Source organism: Grus americana, chromosome 2 (genome assembly GCF_028858705.1).
Source record: "Grus americana isolate bGruAme1 chromosome 2, bGruAme1.mat, whole genome shotgun sequence".
Taxonomy (NCBI): domain Eukaryota; kingdom Metazoa; phylum Chordata; class Aves; order Gruiformes; family Gruidae; genus Grus; species Grus americana.
The window spans coordinates 33,581,282-33,606,698 of NC_072853.1; the positions used below are offsets into that span (position 1 = coordinate 33,581,282).

Genomic DNA, 25,417 nt, shown 5'->3' on the forward strand with positions numbered 1-25,417 from the left:
TTTGCTTAAAATGCATTTTCATATAAAAAGATCTAGTCCCCATTTTGTGAAATCAGCCATGTGAATTACCCTTATTCACTTCAAACAGTTCTTCTAAAAGAGGAATTACTCATTGTTAACAAAGTTAGACATCTGTTTTGAAGATGCTTTACCACTGTGAAAAATAACATGTAAATATTCAATGAAACTGTTCTTTCAAGATCATAATATTCATTAAGGACTGCATCCTGTTTTATCATAGATTCATAGAATGGTTTGGGTTGGAAGGGACCTCAAAGATCATCTAGTTCCAACCCCCCTGCTGCGGGCAGGGACATCCTCCACTAGACCACATTGGCCAAAGCCCCATCCAACCTGGTCTTAAACACTTCCAGGGATGGGGCATCCACAGCTTCTCTGGGCAACCTGTTCCAGTGCCTCACCACCCTCACAGTAAAGAATTTCTTTCTGACATCTAATCTAAATCGACCCTCCTTCAGCTTAAACCCATAATTTTGTGAAACCCAAGTAGTCCAGAGTGCTATCTAATTTCTTGGCTGTGAGTTAGAAAAAAATTGGTACAGAATCCATCAATACGTGCCCATGGCATTCCCCCCACAGCCTCCTCAGCACAGGTCACCTCAGCAAAGGTATGTGAAGAACTGGGACCCTTAACGTCACCTGTGAATCTGTATTCATGAATACACCAAAACTAAATATAGTTACTGTTTGGAAATAAATCACTATTTGAGTATCTTTTAATGATTATGTTTAATAAACAACGTAGATTTCTCTCAACCTGTTCACACAGTCACATTTTAGAGAGCTCCCTTTAATTTGCTTTCTAGAACCATTAACAGCCAACTTTCCAAGGCAGTTTTCCTCAACTAAGTATGTAATGGGTTCAACTAGTACCTTCTGAGTCACCTAAACCACTTCGGGGCCTGTGAGGCCTGTGAGGGAGGACCTGGCTGTCACTAAGGCCAGTAACCAACTCATCAACCATGCATCAAGCAGCGCTGGTGCAAAGCAGCTGGAGAAACACCTGCCTGCAGCATGCACAGGCTGTTACCACGTTTCCTCCATAGTCTGCTATGTCTCTCCTCTCACAGCCCTGTGAATCCTGTCAGTAAATCCTACACAAGCCCCTCGCCGCCCTCGACTCCAAGTTGCTCGGCCTCGCCGCTCCCGCACCACCCTCGGTGACCACCCCACTCCGAGCCGGGAGCCCCTCCACGCCGACACGGGCGGCTAGGACGAGCTGAAGCCGCTACTAGCGCTTGCCGAGCTGAAGACGGCGAAAGGCGAAACCGCCGCTCTGCTTCCACCGAGACGCTTAACCGCTCACAGAGCCCGGGAAGTACCCGCTGCCCAACGACCCCCATTCGGCCTCATCCCGCTCCCCTACACTCGGCCCTGGAGCGGCCCCTCCTCCTGCCTCTTCCATTGGCTCCTCATCCTCATCCCGAGCCACTGATTTGCTCTACAGCCTGTCAGTCAAACCGCTCTGTGGTTCGCCCTGGCACGTACACCGTCCCGGGAGCTCTTCTAGCGCGTCATCTCGATTTCCCAGAGTACTTCCTGCAAAGCCACTCTAGGCAGATACCTGCGGTATCTATTGTCCGTGCTACAGCCGCTCTAGGCAGGGGGAGCTGGCTCTGTGATCCGGTGGGGCCTGCTGGTGGGACGGTGCCCGTGGGCTGGGGGCGACAGCCGGGTGGCGGAGGGGAGAGCCCCCGGGGCGGCCCGAGGAGGCTCCGTGCGCGTAGGCCACCACTAGAAAGCTCGAGGCAGAGCCCATCGCGCCCGTATCCCTGCAGAGTCCCGGGGGCGCCGCAGGTCAGTCGGGGCGCGGGCGGGATGAGGCGGGGCTGCCTGCCTGCCGTGCGGGGCTGCCTGCCGTGCGGGGCTGCTGCCGGAGCCGTGGCCCTGGGCAGAGCCCGGCCTGGCAGCTCCTGCGGCCCGGCAGGCCGGGGCGCGGCGGCGGGCCTGCAGGGCCGGTGGGGCAGCCTCACTGGGTCAACCCCGGGCGCTGCTGCAGGCTCTGTGTATAAGAACTTGTGTTTCTCCTCACGCTCTCTGCGGGCGGCTCAGTTTCCCGAGTCCCGCTGTGACATTCAGTCCCCTGTTGCGTGTCTCATTATGTAAAGAGACTGCAAGGTTTCCAGCTAGGCCCAGGTAAGAAAGGATGGAGCCTACTAGCGTGCTCTGTAGAGAGGAAGGGGCACAATATTCTGGCAGAAGGACATGTTCGTCTAATTGGTTATTCTGATGTCAGTTGAGAGAGCGAACGATTTATAGACCTCTAAAAGTCTTTCATATAACTGCCTGCTATAGGTGACAAGGCTTCCTATAGGTACTGCCTGCTAAAGGTGAGAGTGGTTCCTTTCTGCTTTCTGTTAATGCAGTTTTGTGCAGCCTGTAAGTAACAAACCATTAGTTTGCCATAAAATTAATGTAGATTTAGTCTGAATGGCCAAAGTGCTTTGGCAGAGGGATGAATTCTACTTATATAGTTTTGAAAGCTGCAGCACTGTATGTTGCTTTCAATCCCTAAGTATATTTCTTGTATCATCTTTTACTTGTCAGTGGCAGGGAAGTGTTCATCAAGGTCAAAGATGAAGTATGGCCAGTTTGTAGTAAAACATGATTCCAAAATATTTAGCCATTTGTTTGATTTTATTGGAAGTTAAATGAATTGTTGTCTAACTTCTTTGGAGCCATTATTAATATGCAGTTCTGCAACAAGTTGCTCATAAAGTGTTTGCTTTAAGACTATTACTATTTTTAGTCTTTATTATGATCTATTTTATCAGTGCTTTCTTCTACAGATGTTTTTTCCTCTTCATGCTTCAGCTTCTACTCATTAGCAGTTTGTTTTTCACTTCCTGGATGTCCATCATCACTAGTTTATCTAATGAAGTGCTTAGTAGGAAAACAGCTAAAATTGTAATTGCTGGAACATGAATTAGAGTAGGAAATGAACTATTAAGGGAAGTAGCAATTCACACCTCTGAATTCTTTTGTTTAAGTTTGTTCATATTGCATGAAATCATCCATTTCTGTTACCTGATCTGGAATTAGAGGAATAACTTCACACCTATAAGATGTAGAAATAAATTCTTTTAAAAAGGTGTGCTTTTGGGGGGTGGGCTTTTGGGGGTTGGGTTTTTTGCCTTTTTTTTTTTTTTTTTTTTTTTTTTTAGAAATGGAATAGACCAGTGAGGCACATAATGTCAAGAGTATTGGAGGGACACATATTTTAAATCTTCTGGAATTTACTATGGAAATAGATGATCATGTCAGTATTGGAACACCTGCTGTGGTTGCTAGTGCTCTAGCACTAGTTGCTAGTAAGAATACTTTTTTGGAATTAAAAGGTTATATTGTTCATGAAGCCTTTCTTTGGAGAGAATAGCTCACCACTTGTATCTGTGGTGATGTATGTGGAGAAAAGACAGTGCTGTGCTTGAGAGATTACACCATGATAGGCTAGTTCAAACTAATTTCAGGTTTCTGTAAAGAAAATCCTTCAATATTTTGCTATCCTATACGCTGCAGTAATGTTTCGGAAAGAATTTGTCGTCTTTTGAGTAAATTAGGTATTACTTTTATTGCCAAAAATTTTCAGAAGTTTGTGTCTGCCTTTGCAAATACATTCTTCAGAAAGCAGCAGCATTTTTATTTTAAAAAAAACTTTTTAAAACTATTTAAAAAAATAGCTTATGCATTTACACTTTAATTATCATGATGTCTATAGTGTTCTCTGTATTGTTAAGTAATTGATAGAGTCAGTGAATTGAAAAGTGGAATACATATAAAGCTATTGTCTGTGAAAGTTTTGCAAGGATCTTACATTTACAACCTCTTTCTTGCCTACCAATCTGGGTTGTATTGTGGGAGGGTGAAAGAGGTGGAGTGTTTGGGTGGTTTAATAAGTAACAATTATATACATATATCCTTTAAAAAACTATGTTATATATATATTTACAGTTTTTAAAGTAAGAATTGAGTACATATGTTGAGTGCAGAACATACTGAAATTGCATTAATCTGGGGACAATGCAGTTGAAATAACTCTTTGCTTAAAATTTTGCCTCAATTTTTAAGTCCTTTTAACTTCTAGGCCTGCCTTCGTTCAAACTGATGGGTTTTTTATTTGTTGAGATCATTCTTTTTACCAAATGAAGAAAATCACTTCCTATTAAAGCTTTATTGAATGAGTGGCAAAGTATCTTTTACTCGTGTTAGAAATGTTGAAAACTGTAAAGTAATATTGATGAACTTGCACGTATCTGAATCAACTCATGTTTAAGAGTCTTACAGGTACCTGTAGAACTCTTAGTATAGCAGATAAACATATCATCCTCTGAATTTGTTTTTAAAAAGTTTAATTTCTCAGGTAATGGGCTTTCAGTTGTATTATGAATCCATCCACTAATTAAAAGGCTGTCAGGTCACTGGAATGGTATCCAGTTCATGTTGGTAGATTATTAAGGATTAAGCTAGTTATATGGAATGTCTGGTTTGTGCAAGGTAGGGTGTTTAGATTTGGGAGGGAATTTTTTTGTTTGTTGGAGAGCTCTGTGTGTGTGTCTCCTATTAAATTCTTTTATTATTCCCCCACCCTGAAACTGTAGGTATCATTTCTTTTAATAGAGAAGATAGTGACTTATGGAAAGGTTTTGATACTGCGATTCAGGACATGTAGGAAGCAAATGTTCTTGTGATGGACTACATAAAACTCAATTAAAACTTGCAAACAGGTATTGATAGTATATAAAGACTTCGTTAGATGCTTCATAGAATAGAATGGGAAAGGTAATTTCTATACTCTGATAGTTTTTGACACTGTTACTAGTCTGAGGAACTCTATTTGTGCTTTGACATCAAATGCTGTGGTGCAAGTCAAGACAGACATTTGATCTTCTCCTGTGTTTAATTTTTCATAGTCTTTTAAAGTGACAGTTCTGAAAATTGCTAAAGACTGCTGCTACCCAGAGAATATTTTGGAAGGAAGGAAACAAGTTTGCGGCTATATACTATCAATACTAAAAAATATACTGTAAAATTAATGACTCTTCAAGACGTAAATAATCAAGGGGTAGGAATCAATGTCTGAATGCAGTATTAACGTATGTCTGGATATAGTAATGAAGCACATGGTCTTTGAGGGGAAAAAACACATATAATTATGTATTCAAAATGGGAGAGAGTGGGGAATGTCTTTCCTTTTCTTATTTTTTTAAACATATGAAAGTAATTTCAAAGCTATGAGGTTCAGAGAGAGTAGGGAGAAAGAAGGGAGGGAGGAGATTAACAGATGTCTGAAGGAAAACTAGTAGTAAATTAAACAGTAGACAAATCAGTCAACAATTTAAGGTTATTATGTAAGTACCTTGTTACCTATGTGCTTTATTTCTGTATTGCTTATAATGGCCTACTCCTTAAAAGAAAAATTAGAAAGTCCCACAGTACTGTTGCACTTGCAATTTCTATGTTTATTCAGTGAGAACAGGAGTCAAGAAGATCTAGGGGAAAAAAACCCCAAGCATGTCCAGCTAATGTTAACTGATATGTTTTAGGCATAAATACAACTTCATTAAATTATGGTGTGCTCTAATAATAAGAAGAAAAATAAGATAATAGTAAGAAACAAACATGAAAAAGTTTAATTGAAAGACAGTGATATATTTAATAAGAAATGTTCTTTATATATTATCAATAAGCTCGTTCTGGGTTAACATCCATCTAACTGAAGAATAAGATATATAACATTTTTAATATCTGACTTCTAAAACTTTTTATGTATCTAATGATCTTTAGGCAGAGAGTTTTTTTGAAGACACTCTAGATAATACTTTTTTAATTAAGAAGTTCAACATATTTGTTCCAGTTTAGCCCCTGTCTCCTTTAAGCTTTACGGTCCCTGGCAGAAACTAATGTAATCTATTTCTTCTTCAGTTGGTTACTGATATCAGTGCCTGCTTTCTCCGAGAGCCTCGTTTAAGTACTAGAAAGCCAGATCAGAGCCCTGGACTTGAGGAGAGCCGACTTTGGCCTCTTCAGGGATCTGCTTGGAAGAGTCCCATGGGATAAGGCCTTGCAGGAGTGCAGGAAAGCTGGTTGATACTCAGGGATCATGTCCTCAGACCTCAAGAGTGATCATCCCAACAAGCAGGAAGTCAGGCAAAAATGCTCGCAGCCCTACATGGATGAACAAGGAGCTCATCACAAAACTCAGAAATAAAAAGGAAGTATGCAGAAGCAGGGAGAGGTAACCTGGGAGGAATATAGAGACAGTATCTGAGCATGCAGAGATGTGATCAGGAAAGTCAGAGCATTCCTGGAGGCAATAAGAAGTGCTTCTGTAAATATGTCAATAGCAGAAGGATGACTAGGGAAAATGTGGGTTCACTGCTGAATGGGTCGGGGTCTCTGGTGACACAGGACATGGAAAAGACTGAGGTACTGAAGGCCTTAGTTGCCTCCGTCTCTAGCAGCAAAGACCTTCAGGAATCGTAGAATCCAGGGGAAAGTCTGGAGCAGGGAAGGTGTACGCTTGGTGGAAGAGGTTTAGGTCAGAGAATATTGAAGTAAACTGGACATATATAAGGCTCTGGGCACTGATGGGATGCAGCTATGAGTGCTGAGGGAACTGACTGATATCACTGTGAGGATGCTGTCAATATTTGACTAGTCATGGAGACTGGGAGAAGTGCCTGAAGACTGGAGGAAAGCCAATGTCACTCCTTTCCTCAAGAGAGCAAGAAGGAATACCCAGGGAACTACAGGCTGATCAGCCTCACGTCAGCCCCAGAGAAGAATGGAAGTTGATGGAGCAGCTAATACTGGAAACTGTTTCCAGGTACATTAAAGACAATAAAGTGGTCAGGAGTAGTCACCATGGATTCACCAAGAGGAAGTCATGGTTGACCAACCTCATAACTTTCTATGATGAAATGACTGGCTTGCTAGACAAGGGGAGGGCAGTAGATATTGTTTCAGTAAGGCTTTCAACACTGTCTCCCATGACATCCTCATAGAGAAGCTGAGGACGTATGGGCTGGGTGAGCAGACGGTGAGGTCAATATAAAACTTGCTGAGCAGTTGGGCCCAGGGGGTGGTGATCAATGGTGCAAAGTCTAGTCGGAAGCTAGTAACTAGTGGTGTACCCCAGGGGTCAGTACTGAGTCCGATCCCGTTTAACATCTTTGTTAATGATATGAATGATGGGGCAGAGTGTACCCCCAGCAAGTTTGCTGATGACACAAAACTGGGAGGAGTGGCTGATAGGCCAGAGGGTCATGCTGCCATCCAGACGGACATCAACAGGCTGGAGAAATGGGCTGACAGGAACATCATGAAGTTCAAGAAGGGAAAATGAAAAGTCCTACACCTGGGGAGGAACAGCCCCATACCCTGGTATCTGCTAGGTGGCAACCATCTGGAAAGCAACTTTACAGAAAAGGCCCTGGGGGTCCTGGTGGACAGCAAATTCAGAATGAGCTAGCAATGCGCCCTTGTGGCAAAGGCGGCTAATGGTATCCTGCACTGAATTAGGAGGACTGTTGCCAGCAGGTCAAGGGAGATGTTTGAGGATCTTCTCACTCTCCTCAACAGTGGTGAGGCCCCACTTGGAGTACTATGTCCAATTCTGGACTCCCCAGTATAGGGGAGGCCTGGACATAATGGAAAGCCCAACAAATGGCCACAAAAATGATTAAAAGACTGAAGCATCTCTCCTATGAGGAAAAGTTGAGAGACCTGGCACTGTTCAGCCTGGAGCAGAGAAGGCTCGGGGATCTTATCAATGCCTATAAATCCCTGAAGAAAGGGTGCAAAAAGGGCAGAGCCAGGCTCTTTTCAGCAGTGCCCAGTGACAGGACCAGAGGGCAAAACTTGAAACACAGGAATTTCTGCCTGAATATCAGGAAACACTTTTTCACTGTGAGGGTGACTAAGCACTGACACTGGTTGCCCCGAGAGACTGCGGAGTCTCCCTCCTTGAAAGGCCACATGGACATGGTCCTCGGCTACTGGCTCCAAATGGCCCTGCTTGAGCAGGCAAGGTTGGAATTCATAAACTTACAATAAACACCGATCCCTTTCTACTTGCCCCTGTTACCACATTTGTAGAAATTAAAAGGGAGGGGGTAACAGTCTACTCTTAAGTTTTCTCTTTTTTTTTTTCTGAGCTTGCAGTAAATACACAAGCAATATTTGGCAAGCCACCAGTGGACTTTCACACGCATACTTTAGGAAATTCAGAGAGGGAAACCACTCTGTACTTCTTTAGAATGACTACAAAAAAAGACCCTTTTGCCAGCAAGCTTCGAGAGGCATATTTTTCTTTAAATCACAACCAACTCCATGCTATAAATATCGTAAAGTGTCTGTTGGTCCTTGCGTCATAAGTACGCTTAACTCTCTACAAATATATTAGCCGTATACATATATTTAGTATGTACTAAGCTGAACAACTCATAAGATACAAACTATGAAAAGGATGTATTTGTACTTGTATATAATGTGCGCAGTTGGAAGATGATAATTTTGTCAATTAAAATCAGTCCTTCACTAGAACACCCTAATGTAAACTTCTCCCTAGCAAGGTCTGGTTTCCAAATGTTAACTTTCCAGGAACAATATGTGAATTCACACTCTTTTTTTTTTTTTTTAGAGCATGTCGAGAATGAATTTAAATTTCCAACATAAATGATGGTTAGTTGTGTACAACTAAAAATGTGAATAGACACAAACTTACTGTATTGCTGCTGCAGTTAATAGATAACAGCTCCTACAACTTGTTACATCTCTTGGACCGCAGCAGAAGGTTACTTCAGTATGGTGTTTTCAAGCAGGCTGTTTATGCTGTTTTGGAGTTTTTGTTGTTTGTGGTTGGCTGGTTGTTGATTTCTTTGGGTGGGTGGGTGGGTGGGTGTGTTCTTTTCCTTTTGAGGCCTAATAGAATATGTACTTTTTCACATAGACCAGTAAAGGGGGAAGAGACAGGGTGTGATGCTACAACTCTCATTTTAACTAACTAGTATGCTCTCAACACCAGCTACTCTGCAGCACTCCCTGTACTCTTCAAGTAGGAAAGTTAAAAGCAGAAAATAATTAAAAAAAAGGTGTATTTATTTTAAAAAGCTGCAGGTGTATGAGTCAGATTATGCTGTACATGAACAGAGAAGGTAGCACTCTGTCCTGCAACTTCTCAGATGAGCTAAATGGTTCCTGCAGCCATACATCTGATCTACATCTACAAGCATTGTTAGTTCACAACTAAACTTTACAAAAATATTCAGGAGAAGGAGAACAGAAAGGACGCTATCTCTTTGTAACACGACTCTCTCAGAGATGGTGGTAGGGTTTTTTTTTGTTTGGAGGTGAAATGCAAGAAATTTGGAAGATTATTTCAGACTGTTTTCAAACGGAAAGTAAATACAGATTATTCAGAGGAAGAAAGGGTAAAAATTAAGAGAAATAAAAAACTTTGAGATGGAGGAAAAAGGACAAATACATGATATGGGAAGGGAGAGAATTATGGCAGTGGTGCAACTCTTAATTCAGGGTTGGCTCTGATTGGGTCTGGGCACTTCCTTCTTTTCCTGCACGAGAGGGCCCATGAAGGTTTTCAGCCTTTAGGAGTAAGTTGAATTACTCATAATATTGATTGTGTTTGTATCAGTAGCTGTTTGGGAACAACCTCTCTAAAAATGCTGTCTCTGTTTTTGCTAATATTGGTGGTAGAGTTGGAAAAGAAAGGAAATAATCCAAATTTAAATTTTAAGAAAACTTGAAAAATACATTAAAAATAATATTTTTCAAAAACATTGTTATTAATTTTATAAGCAGAGTAGCTGACAGGCGATATCACAGGAGGGGGCTGGCAAGGAGAAAGGAACTTTTCCTGGAAAGGAAATTAATATGGGGCCATGACACTGTGGGGCATAACTAAATCATGAAGGGGAATTCACGCTGGAATTGCAGAGGGATTGTAGAAGCTGTCACAGTGTACAGCTCAGGCTGCCTAGTAAGGAAATTATTATCCCTCTTCTAAACTGTTACTTGTAATATGTGTGTGCAGCCGTGCCAGTGGATTCGAAAATGCTAATGAAGTTATAGGATTGAAAAGAGTGTGGTGAAAGCATATCAGTCTTCCCTCGTGTGCTTAAAGTTGCCATAATTACCAAGTAATAAAACTGTCAAGATTTGGGGACACTGAGCACATCTAATTTTCCCAGCATCTCTATTAGTCACTGTGTATGCCAAACATTTCAAACTACAATCATATCAAAAAGGTAAGAGTGGGGAGGAATCGCATAGTGTTACTTATTTAAACAGAGTAGCCTCTCACCTGCAAGTCTGCATGAGTCCTACAGTGGACTTGTACAAAGAATTCTTTTTTTATTCTTTTCATTTTTGAAAGATAGCAAAAAGTTTCATTATTTGTATTTATGATGTTGTGATGTTATCCTTGCACATTCAGTATGTTGGGTTTCGAGACTATAAGAACAGTTCTTCTGGTCAAAGGAAAGGCCGGTGGCGGATCTCAGAGTATGATGCTGAGGTTCAAAGGCAGCCAGTTTCATGACTACCTGTTTCTCCTGGTCCTGATGCTGCTCTTACTGGTGCTGCACGTGTCTTACCTGATGCTGTGCTGACCTGTTTGTGTACTAAATCTGCAGAAAGATAAAGTTAAACAGGTTTGGTTTCTACTGGTTTAACATACAAGAACAGTTCAGTAGAGGGTCAGATAAGTATTGGCACTAGTCTGTAAGAAAAGGTGGCAATACATAGTTCAGGGAAGATGGGAGGGAGCAACTGTAGCTGTCAGAAATTGCATCAGCTTATGTTTCTATAGAACACAAGCCTAAAAAATGAGACACGTATGTCAGGTAAAGTACTGTTCCTTATCCTTCCACCAGTTGAGAGATCTTCATTATAATTAGATCCAATTATTCATAAATTAGGCTACATAATACAAGGCCAAAACTTAAAACTGACAGGCATGTCTTTTTATTGATGCAGAGCCTTCTTGGCTTTAACATACCATAAATAATAAGCTCTGTAACAACATTGGTTTTACATACAGTCCTCCTTTTGGTACAGGTGTGGACAGAGGTTAATTATGAGTTAGCTGTGCATTTAGGACAGATTTTACCTTTCTCATCTAATAAGTATTTCTAATAAGATGTTAAAGGACGTTATGTTCCTGCAATGTAGTACTTGGATCAGCATTGTTGCACTTGCACATCGCTGAATATTCATGATTGTGCAGTTGGTATGCATATGCATATAAAAAGGAAGAAAGTTGGAATAAAATCTGGGCAATTACTGTGTTTCACAAATCATGAGGCTGAGGTGTTTAATGCAAAATTTCAGGGTTCTGTCATCTGTGGTAAATTGTATCTGATTATATAGAACAGACATTGCTACCAAATCCCTTCTACATATCTTCTCAATCTTCATCCTGGCATCTCCATACCTATCTGGTGATCCGTTCATATGGATCGGACAGGTAGGAGCAGAACAGAAACACAGAGCTGTCAAATGGGAGTTTAAGTTTGGTGACTTGTTTCTTTTAGGTAGTTGCAAATGGAAGAAAGGTAAGGAGGGCCATAGAAAAGATTCATACCATTGAGATTGACACTGCTTGACAAATAATGATACGTGAGATACAGTGCCCTTAAAACAGTGCAAAGCAGATAGTATGTATATCACAAGGCATAAGGCCAACTTTTCAAGTAAATAACAGTAACCAGCAAATGAAGAGTTATGGCTGTAACTGCCCACAGTGTGCTCACAACCATGCATTCATGTTTGAACCATTCTGAAAAGGAGCTGCGTACCTCTGTCACAGCGTGATGTTTCACCTGTTTAACACAAAGGATGGCACATCTACTGAGCTTTACATCCTCTTCACTTTTTACACATGCAATGCAATGTAACTTTTGTTGTCCATCCTTATACCAGAACCTCATCATAATCAAAATCCCTTCAAAGGCAAGGGTGTCTCTGTTGTTTGCTGATGTGATCATTAACAGTTGAGACCTACATTTGTAGCACAAGGACTCTATCTTTCTTGTGGGCTTATACCTCCTGCTACTGGTATAGTCAGAGATGTTGCCTCTTCAATGCAAGCGGCTGTTCCTTCCTAGTTAACCATCACAATCACAACTCTGTCAAACTGCTCCAACCAAACCCTCCACCACATTTGGTTTAGTAACAGTAAATGTAAGGCATGTCTCCAGATAATTCCCATTACCTAGTTCCAAAGAAAGACAGTCAATATTGTATATTGGGCATATATTTTGGCTCTTCATCTTAGTGTTCAAGGGATTTTCTGAACCACCTTTTTTGGAAAGCCTCAAGTTACAATACAGCTTTGTTTTCCTGAGTTTTTGGGTTCTTTTATCACTGATTTAAGTAAAAGGAACAACAGCTAGATTTCATTTAGTACAGCAGAGAATGGGAATTTACAAGTGGAACTGACACATCCCTTTAGAGATGAGTTTGCAATTTGACATACTAAGGAAAGGGACGACAAAAAAGAGGAAATAAGATGGGGGAAGAAGAGGAATGGCATATGTGATAAAGAAGAATACAGATTGAACATATGACTTGTTACATGCTTATCTTGCTACTTATTCTAATAAATGAAAATTAGGTCCATATTCAAAAAGTTGGTAGGATTCTATGGCCTGTATGCTATGGGGAATACAAATGTACTTTGAGCTTTTGTAGCCTTAAATTTAACATCACAAATGTTAAAAGGTAGTTTCTTAATAATATTGGTTATGCAGTAATTAGACTACCAGATCTAGTTGTTTGCATCTAATAATCTGTCTTTTAAGAGTGGTGACAGATCACAAATTTTTCTGAAGTTGATGGGAGTTCTTAGCATTCAGAGTATCTTTAACGATGGCCAATAATGGTCTTAGTTGCTAGCATTCATCGAGAGAATGTATTACATTGACACGGGATTTTCAGTTTCCATCAAATACTGACAGAAATGACTGATGTACAGCTTCTAACAGTACAGCACTTTGCTACTGCTCTTCATTACTGTTGTATCAATTCTGGCTCTTCTGAGCTGGTTTTGATTTTGTAACTTGAAGCTCTAATATTTTGAGTCTGGCAGGTAGTTTATGGAAGATAAATCAATGAGCTATCGTTACATTCTCTTGCTGTCTTCAGGCATTCAGCAGTGGCTAATCTCTTGTATCCCATTTTATGAAATCTTAGTTTACTGAGTTAAAGTTGGAAAAACAACCTGTGATTTGAATGTATCTTTGTCCTGTACTTTGTCTTCTGACAGTAAATGTAACTGTAGCATCCAGGATTCTGAGATTTGTTACTAGTTGCTCACTCAACCTCCTTAGTGAAGATCTTAATTTCATCTATGGATTTGACTTGTTACATGGTCAGTCACTCAATGTTTTCATTTACTTTCTCTGTTTTGAAAAATAATCCTGTCTCTCAGGAATGTAAGAAATAAATAATATTTTCTGTCATTGCAGTGTGTTACTAGTTTTTCAATTAGTGTTAGTAGTTATTCCAAATGGTTAAAGAAACAGTTTATGTTCTTTACAAAATGATAGGTATTTAGCTGAAGTATATAGAAAGCCAGACAGTAATACAAAATCAATCTTTTGTAAGGTTATTTGAGGTAATGATATAGTGATAAGTTAATTTCACAGTGATTAAGAGACAACACAGTTGGGGCTCCCAATTAGACTTTGATCTGAGGATATTTCTCTCTACACTTGATGAGCAAGGAAGAGATGAGAATTAATGGTAAAACATGAGGTTTTGAGCAGCTGGGGTCCGGGTTCTGTGTTTTATTATGAGAGTTGATGTAAAGGAAGATTTTAAAATTAACTGGGTACATATCATTTAGTTTCTCATCTTTAAAGTTTATTGATTTCAAATTGACATCTGAAATATCCTCTGCTATTGAGAATAACTGAAAAGAACAGTTAAATGGAATAAAAAACCCCAAAACCAAACCAAACAAAAACCCCCACCCGAACAACCAAAAATCAAAACCAACTGGGAAAAAAGCCCACCTCACATAAAAAACAAAACCAAACTCAGCATTCTTGTGGTGGGTGTAAAGATAGTTTAGGAGGGATAGTAGACCAAGGGTATGGCTTGTTCTCTCTCTCTCTCTCACAGACACACACACCCCCCTGCCCACCCCCAGTGTGGCAATACTGAATGCATTGTAGCTCTGAGGAGGAACTGTGTGTTAGTGGTAGTTTCTGCAGAGAGAGTATAAGTCCTAGCATGCCCACCACAAACTGCTTCCCCCTGCGTGAGACATAGATCTGAATGCTGGGACTTGCCAGAATCTTGTCTGCTGAAAAGGCTAAAAAAAATCTGTTATCTTTAATGTATGTCCTGTTGTTTCTTTGTGTTGAGATAGTTTATAATAATAAACTAAAATAATAATAATGAATGGTAAAGAGACTTTATATATCAGGAATTCTACAGTGGCCTGGAAATCAAGAGTTGTCCTGGCAAAAGTAATGCAACGTGATTTGGGATGAATGTAAAGGAAAAATGTAGGAATGTAAGAATAAATTCAGTGACTCTAAAGAATAAAAGAAGTTTCAATTTACAAAGCACAAGAAAAGAATCAATTAAAGGGTCCAAAAATCTAAGTAAGAGGGGGCACAAAGGGACAGGTCCATTACCTAGATCTATTATTAAATAAGAAAGGAGAACAAGTAACAGATTTTCAAAGACTGATTCTTTACTTCATACTTTATAAAAAGAGATATATTGTGACCTGCTACTTTATAAAATTAATCTTAGACAGGAAATAAGAGTGGAACCAAAGCACAGAAAGAATAGCCTAAGGAATCTTAATATAGATGTGCTCAAGTGGCAAATCCTAATAAAATTCATCCTAGAATGATTGAGGAATTAGGCAGTACTGATTTTATTTATTTATTTATTTAATGTCCCAGAGGGTGAAAATAGCCAGCAAAATGGGTTTGTGTGTGAGGGGGGTTGTGTCTTTTTAGTTTTTTAAGAGAATTATTGAAACAGTTTCAATTCCACCTACAGATTCAGGAGTAAATAGTTTAGCAATTAATTTGTATCCAAAAATAGGCAGAAGAGTTTGTAAAACAGCCAGTATGGTTTGACATGACCATGAGGTTTATAAGAAACCTCAGTCTGTTTCTCTTCTTAGAAAGGATGACAAGCTTAGTAAGTAAGAGGAAAACTTTAGGTACAATACAGCTTGATTTTAATAACGTCTTTTTCCCTACATAACCAAGCTAGGGAAACATAATATTGATACTATCTCCCTTAGATGCTGAGAATATCAGCATCAAGTTGAAAAATTGCCTTTACGGAGTAATTATCTATAGTATCCTGTCAAGATGAAAAGGCATTAATGAGTTGAGTGATCGAAGAGAACACACACAAAAGTTATTGATGATACTAAGCTGAAGAGGGGTTGAAAGTTTGGGGTTTTTTTTTTCTTTGTTTTGGACATAAGATCTGAATCCAAAATACTCTTGATGGATTTGGAGACAATCTCCGAAATCAACAAGATGAAAAGCAACGCAGGCAAGTAGGAAGCACTGCATTTAAGAGGAAAAACTCAAATACAAGAATGCAAACCAGAAAATAATTATTCAGACAGAAAAGTGACATAAACAGATTGGAAGATAGAGTAGACTTCAAGGTAAACACAAACTATGCAATTGCAGTAGCACCGAGACAGTAGAAACCCCTTGATTACTCATCCACAGTGGAATAGCCTTGTGGAAAAAAATGGCACCCTAGAGGTTACTTGGATTTGTATATTTCTGCAGGCAAAGTTTACAGACCTGTAAATTTAAATGTAGAATTTTTGTGGGCAGAATGCATTGACAAATATGCCTGATGGTAATACATCTCATACTGATAGTCCCAGAACAGGTCAATAATAATGCTTATATTGATAGCAGCAATGCAGGAGATGTTACTTGGTATTATAGCTAAAATCCATGTTATCCCCTTAATCATAATTACATTAATATTGACAGGCTGTTGACAATAGTCACATTACTATTGATAGATTTCTGTCAATAACATGTTTCCAAATAAAATATATTCATTCATAATTTGCACAATGCTCGATAACAGCACTAACATATGCCAGAAGAAATTCCTCTTTCCCTGGTGATATACAATAATTATTTTTTTTTTTGTTGCACGGTGTACTGCACAAGTGGGATTGTTCATTTGTTTAGTTTAACAAAAAAAACCCAACAGACAAGCTATAGGTTATTTAAGGGAAAAAAAAAATGTTCTGTTGGGTTTTCTTCTAGGAGGCAATTTTTTATTTTTTTCTGTGCAATATCTGTGACAGTGTGCCTTTCAAGTAGTAGTCTTTAGTGTTCTGTTTTAAAGTGTATTTATGTAACAAGTTAATCACACATAGAGTTTATTATGTATATTCATCTGATTTTTGACTGTTCCATTCTGATCATATAAGCTAAGCCTGATGGTGTCTTTAAATGAGAATTGATATTTGTCTCTTTCATTACTGGTTCTACAGTTCTGAGTTCTTAAGTTTTTAAAAAATTAAAGTAGACCAAATAAGAGAGTTAAAACAGTAAGGACATCACAAATAGAATTTAATCTTAGAGTCATAGAATGTCGTGAGTTGGAAGGGACCCGTAAGGATCATCGAGTCCAACTCCTGGCTCCACACAGGACCAGCCAAATCAGAGCATATGACTGAGAGCGTTGTCCAGACGCTTCTTGAACTCAGTCAAGCTTGGTGCTGTGACCACTTCCCTGGGGAGCCTGTTCCAGTGCCCGACCGCCCTCTCAGTGAAGAACCTTTTCCTGATATCCAACCTAAACCTCCCCCATCACAGCTTCATTCTGTTCCCTCGGGTTCTATCACTGGTCACCAGAGGGAGGAGATCAGCGCCTGCCCCTTCGCTCCCCCTCCTGAGGAAGCTGTAGGCTGTGATGAGGTCTCCCCTCAGTCTCCTCTTCTCCGGGCTGAACAAACCAAGGGACTTCAGCCTCTCTTCATACGCCTTCCCCTCTAGACCCTTCACCATCTTTGTTGCCGTCCTTTGGACACTCCCCAATAGTTTTATGTCCTTTTTGTACTGTGGTGCCCAAAACTGCACGCAGTGCTCGAGGTGAGGCCGCATCAGCACAGTGTAGAGTGGGACAATCACTTCCCTAGACTGGCTAGCAGTGCCGTGCTTGATGCACCCCAGGATACGGTTGGCAGAAACATAGAGGAAAACCAGCATTCTCTTTATAGTCTGTGTAACTCAGCAGAATATGGAATGCAAAAATAACATAAAAAAATACCTTGACATTTACAGGCTGTCTTTATTATCTAGTTTTAAACCAGAATATTTGTCAGTTATTCCAACTTTAGGAGCACTATTTGTGAAAATAGTACAAACTGAAAAATCTAACAAATTTCTGAAAGGATTTTGTATAATGGAAGTAATTTTAAAAGGGAAAACTTTATTTATTATCACTTATTTATTCTTTATTTATTATCACTTGAAAAAGTGGACACCATAAAGAATATAATGACAATTCCCTCCTATAGCAAAATAGAGGTTAGAATTTAGGCCTCTTCTCTCAAAGAAACAGTTGCTGTTATCCAGATCATTAGGACATTGGCAGTCATTTTTCATAGGAAAATACAGATTTCAAACTTTCCCTTTTAATGTTTGTCTGTGGGAAGTATGTATCTACCCTTAAGTGCAGTAAAACCTCAAATCAGTTTGGAAGTAAGCATAATGTATAGCAGAACACTTCAGCCTGTACATAACAGTACACACACTGAAATGTGCTTACACATTAAAATCAAAGCTACATGGATATAATCTTTAAGTAACTTGCAGGGTCCAGTTAACAGCCGTGGCCTATGGCAAACTTTCAGTGTTCTTAGCAAGAAAGAATTTCAGAACAATGCCGAGTTTTATTGCTTAAATTGAGAATGTTTACCTAATTGTTCATCAAAAAGAAAGCTTTCCTTACATAGGAATATTATAAGCATAATTTGAAGGATTTTAAAGGAGCACATCTTTATTATTAATTGCTTATGTTTTTGTCTGATATTCTTCCTTTTCCATATATTTTGTATAAAAGTTACTTCAAAGATGAATCATCTGCTACTTGGTAATTCAGGAAGAGACATTAAATATGTCACAGTTGAACAGTATCTGTGGTGTTGATTTTAATTTTTTAAAGAAGGAGACTTGTTGGATTTTGCAAAATTTTGAAGGTTAGCAAACAGTAGTTGGACTTGTTGGTTCAAAAGTGGTTCCCATTTTCTGTATGTTCCAACCCACACTGACAGGTTCACTGAAGTAATTTCCTTCAAAAGGTCTGCAAAGGATCATGGACATGACAAAATATGTATTGTCACAAATCAATTAGACTCTACAACAAGGCATGCACAAATTTTTGGGAAGGTCAAGCTCCAAGTTCTGGGGAAGATCTTTATGACATCTAGTCCATCCTTCTGTGAAAATTGGGGATAAATTCAATGCTAGAACAGGTAGCTTAGGGCATCATTTGTTCAAGTTTTAAGAATCTCCAGGGATGGAAATTTCACAGTCCCTTTAGACAAGCTGTTCTAATTTCCTTATGTCCAGCTGGAATTTCTCATGTAGCAACATACAATGAGTTGCCTCCATTTCTTTCACTGCATCTCACAGAAAGGTTGGACTTTATCTTCTCTGTAACCTTTAGGTAGTGGAAGATTACTATTAGATCACTTCTTAATTGCCTTATCTTCAAGTTGAACAATCTGAGTTCCTTCAAGCGATCTTCATATATCAGGTGTTGGGGCTCCCTGATGATATTAGTGGCTGAACTCTTTTCTTCTTTTTGACATTTCTTTTGTATTATTGATAGAAAAAAAGCAAAACTGGACATAGTATCCCAGATGTAGGCTCACCAATGCCAAGTAGAGGGGATTAAGCACATCCTTCAGTCTGCTAGCTATGCGCATACTAATGCACTCCAGTAGGCATTATTGCCACAAGGATGCACTGGTGACTTTGTTCAACTTGCTGCCTACCAGAATCCCCAAGTCCTTTTTCACAAAGCAGCTATGCAGTCAGTCAGCCCCAGCCTATAGGGCTCCATGATTCTTCTGTATTTCATGATCCATCATAATCCTGTGTGTGTGACACGTTTTCCTTCAGCTTCAGAAGGTTCCTGATGACCTGTTCCTCACTTGCTGAGGTTTCTTTAGATAATCCAGCTGTACTGGGGGGGGGGGGAGCAGAATCTGCACAAATTTAGCCTATCTTATTTATGAGAAATCTACAACAGCAATTTCTCATAGTACTTGGGATAATGGAGGACAGCTGTAAAAGATGGTAGAACTGACATTGAAAAAGTCTTAGTAGATGGATAAGTTTGATAAGATGTCCCTTTTGAATAATACTTTAGGATTTTGAAAGGGGATTTTGTGTATTGGGAATTGTATAGAACACTAGTAGGAGGGTAACTGAAACAATTAGGACAGAGTGAAATGGGTAGAAGGGACTGATGTGTTACCAGAAGTGAAAACGACACTAGACTTTTAGTGGTGAATAGCACTAAACCAGGATGGCAGGTTCCAGAGTAGATGGTTATCAGAGGCTGTGGTTCCTCAAATGGTACTGGGATGAGAAGATGAGGGGTAGGAGTGCAGATAATCATCGGAGCTGCAGTTTTTGAAGTGATACAGCAAGATCCAGCAGGGGTTGAATTGATCCTTTGATCACAAAGTGGAGGAGGTAAGTTATTGGGAAGATACTGGATACTGCTTTCCAACCACACTTCCTGTGCTTCGATGCTTACTACGGACAAGACAAAAGTGTGAGTGAGACAGGCTTGGGTGTACCGCCTTTGTATACCCTTGTATACTGACTTGTCAGGCCGGTGCGGGTTGGTGCAACGAACCCAATAGCTGTTTGCCCAGAGGAGGTGGCCTTATACTGCCTTCAGCCATATTTTGCTTGCTAATGAGGAAGGAGTTTGAAGAAACTGAGTGGAGCTGTTGTATGCCCTGCCCATGTAGCTAGTCTTAGTTAAATGGAAACTACTGTTGTACAGCATACATTAAGAACAAAATCATATTTCTGTTAGCTTTGCATGGTATTTTCCTTACAGATATGACCGATTATAGGTATAGAAAACAGTAGGAATGCTACAAGTAATGTTTTATACTGGGTTTTAAAACTTTTGATGCACTCTGTTTCAGCCAGCGGTTATTGGTTTGGAGAATTTTTTTTTTTTTTTAGTATTCTTAGCATCATTAGCAACCATTCCTATATATATCCTGTACTGCTTTTTTTTTTTTTTTAATTCAAAGCAGTCTTGTGTTACAGCAGGTTTTCCTCTTATAAATAAGGATTTGAAGTACCACCTTCTGCACTTTCTCCAGAAGGCTGTTGACCCTTGCTTGTCTGTTATGCAAAGAGTCTGGTTTAGAAAGTGAATTATATTGCATACTACCTGAAATATACCACTTCTAAGTCACTTTGTGGTTTTTATGTGGATGAAAGGAACCAAAAATCAGTTACCCCACAATTTTGCATTACCAAGGTGTTATCCATATTTAGCTCTTGAAATTTATTACATTTATTTTCTTAGTCACAGAATTCCATATACAATAACATATAAACCAAACAATTTTTTAAGATATTTGTATTTTTCTTTGTAATGCTTGAACAAGAAGAGTATACATTTGTTGAAGTTGCTAGTATACATTAATCATCTTGCCAGGAAATTTGTTATATGACAAGTAGAATAATCGCACATCTGTCAAAAGACTAGAAAATAGATGCAGGCTTCAGTGATGTACTGTATGATAATTTTTCGCTAAATGCTGAAATTTCTTTAATCTCACATAATGATTCTTCTCTAAACAAATCACTGCCTTTATTTAACAAATTTTAGCATTCCCACCTTAATTTTTATCCATATCTTTCTGTATATAATCCTTAAATATATTGGTATTTCTAAGAATTTACTTTCAGCTGCAGCTACTGAAGTATTTATATGGCAGTATTTTCTATCCACCCCACTGTTCTCTTCTGGACTTTAGTTAGTATGTTCTTTTCCCAATTTCTTCATAAAACACCATATAGTTCTACTATTCTTGTTTCTGATCTTCTATTTTAAGGTCCAATTGAGTATTAGTTATGCCTAGCAATTTTTTTTTTTATTTATTTATACAGTGAAATATTAAATGTGTGGAGTTTTCTAAATATCTGGAAGGTCTTAAACACTTCTCTGTAACCAAATACAAATTATATTGTTTGGGAGAAATAGTCCAATATAACTTTTCTTGAGGTGAAATTTTACACTGTTAATTAAAAGCTTCCTGAAAGGACTTGCAGCATATTAATAGCATATTAATATAGCATTCTGAAGAAGCTTTTTTTGTTATTTCTTGTTGACTGCTGGTATATTACAACTATTTTGTCTTTAGTAAGAATAAAATTAGGAAATGCTCTGTTACACTAAAATCTGTTTTGTGTTTATTCCTAGAAAGTATTTTTGTGAAGAAATGGCCTCCAGCATTGGAAATGAAAACAGTGTGAATCCTGTGCTCAGAATAAGTCAACTTGATGCTCTTGAACTAAACAAAGCCCTGGAACAACTAGTGTGGTCCCAGTTTACCAGCTGTTTTCATGGATTTAAACCAGGGGTGTTGGCTCATTTTGAACCAGAAGTAAAAGCATTTTTATGGCTTATATTATGGAGATTCACTGTCTATTCCAAGAATGCAACTGTGGGACAGGCTATTCTGAATATTCAATACAAGAATAACTTATCTCAGACAGAGAACTACCAACCTCTAAGCAAACACCAGAAGTTATGGTATCTTATTTTCACTGTTGGTGGAAGATGGTTGGAAGAAAGATGTTACGATTTATTTAGTAATTGTCAACTGCAATCTTTCTGCAAAATTAAGAGTTATATTAACTTTGGAGCTGGACTTCTTAAATTTTGTGGTCTTCTAAATTTTCTGATTTTTCTTCAGAAAGGAACATTTGCAACACTTACAGAACGCATTCTAGGAATTAGGTCAGTTTTTTGTAAGCCACAAAGTGTTCGTCAGGTAGGATTTGAATACATGAACAGGGAGCTCTTATGGCATGGCTTTGCTGAATTTCTGATCTATCTGCTACCACTTATTAACATACAGAAACTAAAACTTAAAATTTCTTCTTGGTGTTTGCCTATTGCAGGTCTTTCCAATAGTGAAAAAACATTAACAGCTCACTGCAAGGAATGTTCAATATGTGGGGAATGGCCTACCATGCCTCATACCATAGGCTGTTCGCACGTTTTTTGTTACTACTGTATTAAAAGTAACTATTTATTTGATATGTATTTTACATGTCCTAAATGTGGCTCAGAGGTACGTAGTCTTCAGCCACTGAAATATAAAATTGAAATGACAGAATTGCATACCTGATATGGGGTTGATTTGTTTTTATACTGTACGTGAAATATTATGTTGCAGAGATTAATAGAAAAATTCAGAAATTATTGTAAACAGCTTAAAGATGGTTTTGGAGACTCTGTAATTACTTGTAACATATGTCTTTACTGGTCTTAGTTTTTTACTGAGTAACAGTGCCAACTTGCCTCTCTGAAGGAAAAAAAAAAAAAAGAGTTCATCGACTCTTCTACTCTCTTGCTACTTGATCCCAGTTTGGTATCCCAATGTTGTCTAGTCATTACTTGTTAGATCCACATTCTGTTACCCTGTCACTTCCTAACTGCATACTATATACTTCCCTCAAAGATAGAGAAGATGCCCAGTAAGCTTTTACTCACTTTGTGGATTCTCTCAAGCTTGTAAAAGCTTTTGCCATTACCAACTTAGCTAATAGATGGATTTAGTGGGAAAGTCATCCTTGTCATGCCTAAGGAATAATTTTAAATTTGAATATTTTAAATTTGAATTTCCAGTGTGATGTTCCACTGGAAAAAATAAAGGTGTAAAATGAATCGTCATCACAGGAGATTATTAGTAGTTTTCGTCATCTTCAGCTACCATAATAGGACATACTCTCTAGCTCAGAATTGTTCTCTTATCAACAGACCATAAGCTTTAAGTGATCCATCTGGTAGACAGATAGATACTCCATAGTTAACATGTGCCTGCAGGAGATATAACCACTTCCTGTGCAAATACAGTGCACCTTCTAGACCTTCACGAGATGACCGAGCTCATTTTCTCACTCAGCTATATGTTTCTTCAGTCACTTCAGTGACATATGTATGACCACATCCCACTTCTTCCCCATAAAGCTGAGGGACGCAGTCCATCATCCATTGGAATGTGGCAGCTGCCAAAGGTAACCCACATTCTTCTGAGTCAGAGACACTGGAGAAAACTGTTTCCTCACAAGATGCTGTCTTCGGGACTTGCCAGTCTTCTTTGATGTGGTCAAGGTGGGCGCCAAACTTCACTACCACACAGAAAAAAAATCAAAACACAGCTATGTGCATGTAGACATATAAAAAAATAGGTAATTCTTCCTTTTTTTTTTTTTTTTTTTTTTACTATTAGTATTTGCTTTCTCTGGTTTTGCCATGTTTTCATTGTCCCCTGTTTTAACACTTCATCCATTTATTCTCTGACCTGGTTTTATAAGATATATTATTTTTTCCAAAATTGCAGTCCTTCTTTAACAGGAAGTCTTACCCAGAAGTGTCTCATTAACACAAAAATACATTGCATCCTTTTTTGGCTCTTAAATTCTCAAAAACTTATACAGTTAAATTGAGTAAATAACTTTATGATGGCTGTGTTCTTGATTGGCTATCATCAATAGTCAGTCCCAAAAATAGTATGGTAACAACTGATCCGGTATCTTTGATCTACTTTTATGAAATAGTTTATTACATTCTTCAGTGTCTGATTAAAACAACCCACCAGCCTAGTTGTTTGAACTTCTTAAATTCTAGGTTTTGATCTTTAGAGTGACACACAACGCTTTCATCTGATGCAATTAAATATAGTTAGCGGGTTCATAAGTATCTTTGGACAGCCCAAAACTTCATTAATTCTGCTACTGTTCTGTGAGTCAACAGAGACTTCAGAGCAACTGCTTCCAGATACTGTGCTGCAATATATTATTTGCCATCAAATGTGTATATCAGCCGCCTGCCAAATTTCTGTTATGCACAGTTGCCATTTGAACCAGCACCTGTCTTTATTAGAAGTATCAAAAACTGGCAAGTCTTGTTGAAGAATGTCCCAGAGTCACTTGCTGATCCTGAAGTGATTCTGTATGAATTGTCCCCCCACATCACTTAATAGCTCTTCCCAAAGTAATGTAAACAGCCCTGACTTTGATGTGGTCTAATGTCTCCAGACAGGATCATGAGTTTTTCTGCTACCTCTCTTTAACTATTAATTAAGATTTGTACACATCCAAAATCCAGTGTTCGTAGTTCATAATCATAGCACACCTTGGTTTCCTGTGGACTCTTCATTCCTTCTGAAATCACAGTGTAGTATTATGTCAAAAGAGCATGGATTTTCTATATTGGACTCTGTTAGGTGTCATGTTCTTATGTAGGAGTTAACTTATTTCCTATTTAGGAATGTTTCTTTTTCCTGAATATTTAAATAAAGTTATTTTCCTTTCTCTTTTCACCTCTCTCTGTCCTGCTGTTGGATTTACCTAAGCTGTATTAATTTCCTGAGGTTTGTTTTGTCTCTTGCAGCTTCATGCAGGCGAAATCTTAGTAAAATGTATATACTCTGTTTTTCATCCCTCTTACAGTATCAGTACTCAACCTGTTTCCAGAAGTTTTATACCTCTAGCACAGCCAGTAGAAAATAGCTGTACAATATGTTGCACTTGGCTTCCCTGCTCGTCTTCTGGAGGTGCACTTTTGATACTTAACTTGTGATAGCTTATTATACCAAAGCATTGACCTACTATTGTGGTATTTCATTGTCAGTGTGTTAGGTTTGTAGCCCATAGCACTGATCAAGTTTGTAAAGTCTATATCTTATGGCATAAATAAACAGTTTGCATTACCCCAAGATCCTGGATCGAAAGGTGTGGCTTTAATTCTTTTATTTTCCATGCAAGTAAGCAGGTAGCATGCATCTCACAGAAATAGAAGGTTTGGGAAGAGAGTGGTTCCTTTTGTCAGATACATGATTTTTATTACTTTTTTTTTATTCTACCATGTGGTGAAACCTTTGGTCAGTTGTCATCACAACTCAGATTGATGAGACCAAGGTTTCAGCTTGCATATTGAAAAACTACTTGCTACCACATTAGCTTTTTAGGACTCCAAAGTCAATACTCAGCAGCTTCCTTATAGCACTGTAAAATTGAAAATACACCTTTTCCATATTGTAATATTGTTTTGTTGTGTCTTGTGATGTATGAACTGCAGAAAA

The 25,417-nt window shown here is 38.7% G+C and overlaps 1 protein-coding gene across 4 annotated transcripts; it reads left to right on the plus strand.

The window, feature by feature from the left end:
• The first annotated feature begins 1,562 nt into the window (after positions 1 to 1,562).
• On the plus strand, positions 1,563 to 25,048 carry PEX2 (peroxisomal biogenesis factor 2). 4 transcript variants are annotated; one of them, XM_054817715.1, is made up of 2 exons: positions 1,563 to 1,818; positions 21,526 to 25,048. In XM_054817715.1, the coding sequence occupies exon 2, from the start codon at positions 21,545 to 21,547 to the stop codon at positions 22,457 to 22,459; it is 915 nt and encodes a 304-aa protein (XP_054673690.1). In that variant the 5' UTR covers positions 1,563 to 1,818; positions 21,526 to 21,544; the 3' UTR covers positions 22,460 to 25,048. The 4 variants fall into 4 exon arrangements, with proteins under 4 accessions (XP_054673690.1, XP_054673692.1, XP_054673689.1 ...); XM_054817717.1 differs by lacking the exon at positions 1,563 to 1,818 and adding an exon at positions 1,869 to 2,157; XM_054817714.1 differs by lacking the exon at positions 1,563 to 1,818 and adding an exon at positions 6,057 to 6,847.
• Positions 25,049 to 25,417: the final 369 nt, after the last annotated feature.

Bases quoted from the DNA above. Each gene is read 5' to 3' on its own strand.
- PEX2 (XM_054817714.1), top strand. From the start codon at position 6,723: ATGTCACTCCTTTCCTCAAGAGAGCAAGAAGGAATACCCAGGGAACTA. The intron at 6,848-21,525 runs GTACATTAAAGA...GTTTATTCCTAG, and splicing joins ATACTGGAAACTGTTTCCAG to AAAGTATTTTTGTGAAGAAA.